Raw genomic sequence first — 8,471 nt, 5'->3', positions numbered from 1 at the left:
TATACTAATTTTTCACTTTCACGTTTCAAACAATTCATTCAAATGCTTCATATACTTTGAAGACCTCAGTATCTTTGTGGTCACAAAGCTATTCTCTGAGACACCCAGCACCTTTCACTTCCATTTAAGTTGTCTGAGACACAGAACTTTCTGAATGTAAGTATGATACTGTTATTGGTTATCTTATCTAATAACTTGTTGAGTCTACTTGTAGTTATTCTTTCACTTTCCGAAGAGTTGAAAATTAGGACTACATTTCAGTATTGTATCAGAGAATAAATAAATTTGGTTGCTTAAGAGACACCATAGAAGTCATTAAAAAATCAGTCAACAATATGACAATCACTATTCCTAGAATGCTGTTAATTTTCAAAATATTTATCTTTTGGTGATTATCATCCTTCCAACAATCTGTTTAGATGGACTACTTTTCTCCTGAATATACAACTGTAGCTACAAAAAATTTGTACTTTCAAATGTATTTCTTACTTTGTTTTTGTTAAATAAAATTGTGATTAAAAGGATAGGTGTTGACATGTCTTCACTGAATATGAAGTGAATTCTGATTTGAAACTAATGTTTTTTATTGTAATGAGGGAGCTACTGCCTTCTTGTTCCTGTTTGCTGCTAGGAGCTTTTAGTGGAAATTGGTATCTGTTGCTATAATCACATAATTTTTATTAAGTCAGCCAATATGACTCTATATCATATGGAAAGCACTCTTGAACTCCCTATCTGATTATGGCATATATCTCTTAATTTATTTTCATCCTATTTTGAACTTCTGTTTTCAATTTATAAATCTATATACATTTGTATGTAAAATTCATATCTTTTATATATAAGTACTGATTTATTTTTACTGCTGTATGTTAAAAGTCTATTTTATTTTAAATACTCTGACAATTTAAAAAAAATTGATTTATAATATTATTTTAAACATAAGGTCTTATTATATTCTTGAAAAAAAAATCAGTCAAGAATATGCAATCACCAATAATGATTAAAGTGCAGTGCTCCAACCAAGTTGCTAAGGTTAAGTATTAAGAAGGACAAGGAAGAGACCTAATACTTGGAGTCAGGACTAATTCCCAGAGAACTTCCCTAAATATCTAGTCTTAAGCAAGGCAAAATATGAACATACCATGTCAAGAAATTTATGAATTTTTGACAAAGATCAAATCACATTTTTAGGAGACCTAGAACACTAACCTTCAAGAGGCGGTTTCAAGTATGACTGAAAAAGAAACAACTGTCCCAATAATAGAACTAGAGAGCCAGAGGGGGATGTTGAAAGGAATCTGATCCAGTTTCCTGTCACAGACAACATTTTGATAAAGGAAAAGTGGTTTTGTTGGGAAGAACAGAAAATAAAAGGAAGACAAAAAGTCTAGGAAAAAAATATTAAGAAAGTAAAGCAATCTTCCAAATGTCACTATTCATATGTAGAAACTCTAAATGAAGCCTAGATCTTGGTAAGCATTTTTTTTTCCTGCAATATATTTAAAGTTTTTTCTGTTGGAATATTCAATTTCAAAACTTTCTGGGGTTCAGAGTCTGACACTGGGAACATTTACCAAACCTTGTGAGATGGTTATACTACCACTCCTGCAAAGGATACTGATGAAATAGTCCCACACAACAAAAGCCACCACATTTGTATTTAGATATTATTAAAAGTCTCTTTCTCATGGGATAAACGGCTCTGACAGACAGAAATCAAACTAACATTTATTTTTCAACAAGTCTAACTCTAGAAATAATTATACGTTCAAATGCTCTAATCCTGTTTATGGTCGTTCCCATATCTGCTTTTATTGCTAAGGTCAGCATTAAGGTTTGGTTAGTGTATATTAGGATAGCAATTACTTCCAGATTCATTTGGCAGAATTACTTCTACAGTAAGGGGGATATGATAAACAGTACACAGTCAGCAAATTTTGCAATCTGTTTTGAAGTGCTATTATCTTACCATATTATACCAGGCACTAACAATATATTTCTCCTCCATTTCTCTTTGACTCTTTGTTTTCTCATATTCTTTCTAAAAAACAAGCACATGTAAAGATATAAAAACAAATATTTGTAAAATATAATTCACTGTTTAAATACACAGATATCATTGTATGATATAGGAGGTTACTATAAAATAAAGAATCAAAAACCAATTCATATTGCATTGTGTAGGATATGACCTCTAATGAGTGAAACAGTCGGTCTCGTTCCTGGAGTTGATTTTTAAGAGCTTGGATTTCTGGTGCTGCTCCTTGATTCTGTTTAGGATCTAAAGTACGGATAACCTGCAAAAAGTCATAAATGAAAAATTTAAGAAGTCTCAAATTTAAAGAATATCAAAACATCTAAGGAAGCAGTTATTTTAAAGAAAAGTCAAAGATAAATCTTATGAGAATCAAAGTTTACAAGGAAACTTTAAAATGTGAATGTATGAAGTAATATTCTGTGGTTGTACCTTTAAAATTTTATAGTAGAATCAATTGTAATAAGTAACTTTGAGTTAAAATTAATAAATAATACTACAGCAGACACTAGTGACAGCTGTTTACCCTTTTCCCTTCCTCATGAACAGAATCCTGAATTTGGCTTAGCTAGCCATCTGACTTTGACAGACTTCAGGGAGTGGGTTCTGACTTGGTTAAGACTATCACTGTGGCCCTATCTCCTCTTTTGTCAGTGGTTTGGTTTAGGCGTGGATACTTGATGCAATTCTGGCTGACCAACTAGAGGTCTTCTGAGAAAGTTTTTCCTCCTTATACTTTTACTATCAAAATGTTCAAGCCTATAGAAACTTGAAGAATAGATAAAACTTGTTTACCTTTAACCCAGCTTCATCAATTTTCACATCTGATCCCCCCCCCCCTTTATAAACACACACACTTGTTTCTGGGACATCTTACAGTAATGTGCAGACCTCTGAACACAACCTCTAAAAATTTCAGCACACATCTCCTTAGAATAAAGACATTCTTCTACATAATCAAAATACCATTATTATCTGTAAGAAAATGAGTAGTTCTCTATAAAATCATCATTATTCAGTCCCAATTTCTATTTCCACAATTGTCTTCAAAATGTCTTTTATAACTGACCCTCTCCACCGCTAATCCAGTATCCAAAGGTTAATGCATTGTATTTGGCAGTTAGGTCCCTTTGGGCTCTTTTATATTAAACTAGCAGATCCCTTCACAAGCCCCACCTTTTTTTGTTTCTCATGCCACTGACTTCTTACCCAAATTTTAGATCTATCTGATACTTTCCTAAAAGTGTTATTTCACGTGTTCCAATAACCTCATTTGTCCTGTGAACTAGAAGTTAGGGCTAGAGGATTAATTAGATTCAGATGAATAATTATTGGCAATCATGTTGTATCAGAAGCACCAGAGATTAGTTGTCCCACTATTAGAGTTGCTAATTTTGATTTGGTTAAGCTGTTGACTGCAGTTATTTCTTTTGTAAAAGGTACACTGCCCTCTTGATAATTTAGTAACTAACCTGTAGGGTAACCTACTTTGATACTGCTGCTTGTCCAGGCTCTTTTTCTTTTTTAAAAGTTTTCTTTAGTTCTTCTCCTGATCCCTCTCTGTGTGCAAAGTCACTGTATGTGCACTGTATTTTGAGGCTTCAGTGAAAAATGATCAGAAAGTAGAGTGAGATGCCCACAAATTTATACTTACACTTTTGGCTTTCTCTAAGTATTTTTTATATCGTTCTTCCATTTGCTTCATTTCCTCTTCTTTCTTCCGTAAAGCTTCTTGTAATTCTTCAATTTTTAATGCTGTTGATCAGATATGTAAAAAAAAAAAAGAGTGCAATATCTTAAAACATTTCAACTGAAAAAAAAAATATTATATTATATTATAAATAATATTATATTATATAATAAAATAAAATAAATAGTAGCTAACAGTTCTGGGAGACTGAACTATTTCTTTAAATAATTTCCTTTTTCAAAGATTCAACTTGTAATTTTCTTTTTAAAGCTTTTCTTATAAATAAGAACTCCAGTAGGAAAGTACATATATTAAACAGTAAAAGTCTGTCCTGTCCCACCTCAATAAAAAAGGACTAATAAAATCAAGCTACCTACAAGTGTAAATACCAAAGGAAGGAAAGGTTTGACTGACTTATATGCACCACACTGAAAATATCCAATTTCATGAAATGTTCATATAGCTTCTAGATTTAAGGAAAAATTGACAACTATGATTAGAAATGTAAGGAATATTATAAAGATGACTGAATAGTCTTTCTGTAAGAAAGACAAACTCTTTAACGTGCCAGAAGAATGAACAAATCTATCCTGGAAGAAGTGCAGCTGGAATGCACCTTGGAAGCAAGAATGGACAGACTGCATCTCTCCTACTTAGGTCATGTGGTCAGAAGGGACCATTCCCTGGAGAAGGATATTATGCTTGATAAAGTAGAGTGTCCACGAAAAAGGGGCAGACCCTCAACAAAATGGATTGACACAGTGACTGCAATGATGGGTTCACTTATAGCAAGGATTCTGAGGCTGGTGCAAGACCAGACAGTGTTTTGTTCTGTTGTACAGAGGGTTGCTATGAGTCAGAGCTGACTCGATGGCACCTAACAAAAACAATAACAATATATGTAAAAGGGACTATTTCTAAAAGAAACAATTTCACATAAACTCATTACTATTAGTATAAGGCTAACCCAACTTAAAACTATGCTAATTAGGAGAGACTCACAGCTATTGTTAAATCTTGGTTCCAGATCTTCAATAATGGCTCTCTTCTTCTGCAACTCATTATTGGCTTCATGCAGCTTCTCTCTATGACAAAATATGTGTAACACTGTGTCATTTATTACTGTTTCTGTATTTTTTCCCACTTCAAATAAAAGATCTAGATCTTCATTGTTGGAATACACTGGCATAACACACATGTGCTATGAAACAAAGAGAAAAAGGCTAAACCAAAGTGAATATCATATGTTTTAAAAATAAATGAAGACAAAGATCTAGAGTTGAAACACTAATCATTTCTTTTACAGTAATCTGTACAGATGATACAGGGAAATGATCTTTATTTTTTTTGAAAAAGAAAATTATAAAAATTAAAAGTTTACAGAGATTTTACAATGTAAAATCTTGTTGCAAGAAAGTTGAAGTGGAGGAATAGGCAGACAAGCGACACAGACCCTCTTCAACAAAGAAAAGAAAAACAAATTGACAGAGATACAGAAGATAATCCAGGAGCCCTGTGCTTTGAAAGGAACTATGCAGAAATGGATTAGGTAGCAATTAGTAGTAAAACCTGAACGAAAACAGTGAGTACAGAGATGGTCAGAACTGCGGACTGTCAGCTACTCTGACAGGACCAATAGCCTGAATATTTCCAAGTGATGTTGTTGTTGTTGTTGTTGTTGTTCTGTGCCATCGAGTCGGCCCCAACTCATAGTGACCCCTCCTTGGGTTTCCAACCTGAGAATTGACCTAAAAATCAGCCGTGGTCACCAAGGGCTGCAGAGACGACTGTGCTGGTGGTCTATGACTAGGAAAGGAAACAGCAAAGGGAGACTACCTGAGCTGTGAACTTTCCACTGTCCAGAGGGTGCAGCCATTTTGATTGTTTACATGCAGCAGCCATTTTAGATATTTAAAGTGACCAAAGGCACAGCTATTTTGAATGTTTGTAGTGGCATCCATTTTGGATATCTAAAGTGACCAAGGGTGCAGCCAATTTGAATGTTTACAAGCAACAGCCATTTTGGATATTTAAAGTGACTGAGGGTGCAGCCATTTTGAATCTTTACAACCAGCAACCATTTTGGATTTTAAAGTGATAGCATTCTCATTCAGACTCCAGGGACCTAAGAATAGGCTCTGTTTGCCAAAGTCGGTAGGGACATCCGAGAAGCTGACAACAGGAAAGGAGACAGGTGGGGAGTGTATAAGTGATGTCAACTAGTGAATAGAGGAGCACAGTACCCTGCTTTCATAGATAACATACAAAGAAAACTAAAATCGTGGGCAAGTCACTCCAACACACAATCAACAATTAAATATAAACACAAAAATGTCACAATGCCTCAGGGATAGGAGAGCATCACAGTCCACACAAAGAAGCAAGATAAAGGAGGAGAAACAAGGGACCAGGATACAGACCCAAAACATATTCCTGAGGAAGATGTAGCACTGGAACTCCCTGAGAAGGAATTCAAAAGAATTATATTTAGGTATGTTCAACGAATTGAGAGACAGATCAAGGAAAACATAGAGAAAACCCTAGAATGATTTCGAAAGACAATACAAGAACAAAATGACAAAATAAATGAAAAATCAGAAATCATACAAAATCTACACACAGAAATCCAGATGATTAATACTGAATTTTCAGAAATAGATAAGACATTGAATGGGCAAAGGAGCAGAATTGAATCAATAGAAGACAGTATTAGGGAGATTGAAGGCAAATACCTGAACACTTCTTTGGAAAAGGATAAATCAGAAAAAAGATCAAAACAAAATGAAGAAAGCCTAAGGTTCATGTGGGATACTGTCAAAAAGAATAACCTACATGTCACTGGAATTCCAGAACAGGAAGACACAAATAAAACCACAAAGAAAATTGTTGGAGATTTGTTGGAAGAGAAATTATCTTGGTATGACGAAAGATGGGAATATGTCCATTCAGGAAGTCCAACGAACCCGAAACAGGATAGACCCCAAAACAAAATCACCCAGACATATCATTATCAAACTCACCAAGACCAAAGACAAAGAATCATGAGAGCAACATGGGAAAAATGAAAAGTTACCTACAGGGGCAACCAATAAGACTAAGCTTGGATTTCTTGACAGAAACCATGCAGGTGAGAAGACAATGGGATGGTATATATAAAACCCTGAAAGAGAAAAATTTCCAACCAAGAATTATGTATCCAGCAAAATTGTCCCTCAAATATAATGGCAAAATCAGGACATTTCCAGATACGCAGAAATTTAGGTAATTTGTTAAACCCACACTTAACTTACAAGACATGCTAAAGGGAGTCCTTTGGCCAGAGAAACAACAACAGCAAACAACAACTGACCATTAACACACATGATGATATAACCCAGAAACCAACACAGCTATGGAAGTATCCAAAGTAAAAAGCCTACAAGACTGTAAACAGGGAACCAGAGATATCAATTGACAAATGTGAACAACTACAAACCAAAAAGAGGGTAAAAAAATGTGTCATTATAGAACTTCTAGATGGTAGAGAAGTCAAGACAAGGACAAGATAGAACAGACTGTTCTAAACTTGGGAAGAAAACTATAACTCACAGGCTAACCTCAAAGAAAAATGATAAACCTTCACATCAACAAAGAAGACCAGCATAAATATTCAGCAAATACTAAAACAAAAGCAATGAAGGAAGTGATAACACGATTCATAAACAAAATGAGCTCAGCATAGAAAATTATATGGAACAAAGAAATTGACACCATGAAAAACACATGACAAAAATGGCAGCAAAAAATTCATATCTGCCAATAATTACATATCTGGCAAGGGATTAATCTCTAAGATTTATAGCATAAGAGTGGATGACCAAACTATGGTACTTACACATAATGGAATGAATGCTATGCAGCACTAAAGAATAATGTAGAGTCTGCAAAACACCGCACAATATGGATGAACTTGGAGGACATTATGCTGAGTGACATAAATCAATCACAGAAGGACAGATATAGTATTAGTTCATTGCTGTGGAGGGTCAAGGAAAGGTTTATATATGGAGGGAAACTTTCTTTGTTGCTTGCCAGGGGTGGGAGGGGAAGAGAGGGAACACTGCAAAAGAAAAATGCAATGACACATAGCACTTTAGTTTTGTGTATTTCATTGTACATAAATTATATTTCAATAAAACACATTAAAAATAAAAGAAAGTTAAGGTGCTAAAAATAAGACAACAAAAAATATTACAATATTTGAAAAAAGAAAACTGAGTTCTGGTAAGATGGCGGAATAGGCACCAAGACTGCACAGACCCTCTTCAACAAAGAAAAGGGGAACCAATTAACAGAAACAGAAGATAATCCTGGACCCCTGAGCCTTGAAGGGAAGGATATAGAAGTGGACTAAACCCCAACTAGCAGAAGAATTTGGATCAAAATACCAAAAAAGGAGACATATGGAGCTGTGGTCTGGCAGCGATTCTGAGCAATCCTGACGGCACAGGTAGTTTGGAGATTGCTGAGTCTGGCAGGACCTAAGAATTAAGCTAAAAATCAGCCCTGCTAACCAGGGGCTGTGCAGAGAACTGCTCGGGTGGCTGGGGAATAAAAAGCGAAGCAGCAGCGAAGAGGAAGGTGAGCTGAGCTGTGGACTTTTGCCTGTCCAGAGGACGCAGCCATTTTGAATGTTTACAAGCGGCTTGACAATTTCAGATATTTAAACAGACAGCTTTCTCACAGATGTCAGGGACTTAAGAA

The 8,471-nt window shown here is 35.0% G+C and overlaps 1 protein-coding gene across 1 annotated transcript in view; it reads right to left on the bottom strand.

Annotated features, from left to right (window-relative positions):
- The window catches only part of HOOK3 (hook microtubule tethering protein 3), a 175,824-nt gene that overhangs the window by 1,524 nt on the left and 165,829 nt on the right, over positions 1 to 8,471 (bottom strand). Inside the window, exons 19-22 of the mRNA XM_042783660.1 lie at positions 4,731 to 4,813; positions 3,693 to 3,793; positions 2,196 to 2,300; positions 1,973 to 2,044 (exon numbers count right to left, since the gene is read on the bottom strand). Of these exons, the coding sequence (XP_042639594.1) occupies positions 1,973 to 2,044; positions 2,196 to 2,300; positions 3,693 to 3,793; positions 4,731 to 4,813 (361 nt within the window). The remainder of the gene's footprint in view (positions 1 to 1,972; positions 2,045 to 2,195; positions 2,301 to 3,692; positions 3,794 to 4,730; positions 4,814 to 8,471) is intronic.

The sequence above is a fragment of the Orycteropus afer genome, unplaced genomic scaffold (genome assembly GCF_000298275.1).
Source record: "Orycteropus afer afer isolate SDZICR_OR568_19922 unplaced genomic scaffold, OryAfe1.0 scaffold00024, whole genome shotgun sequence".
Classification (NCBI taxonomy): Eukaryota; Metazoa; Chordata; class Mammalia; order Tubulidentata; family Orycteropodidae; genus Orycteropus; species Orycteropus afer.
This window is presented reverse-complemented; position numbering and strand designations above follow the sequence as displayed.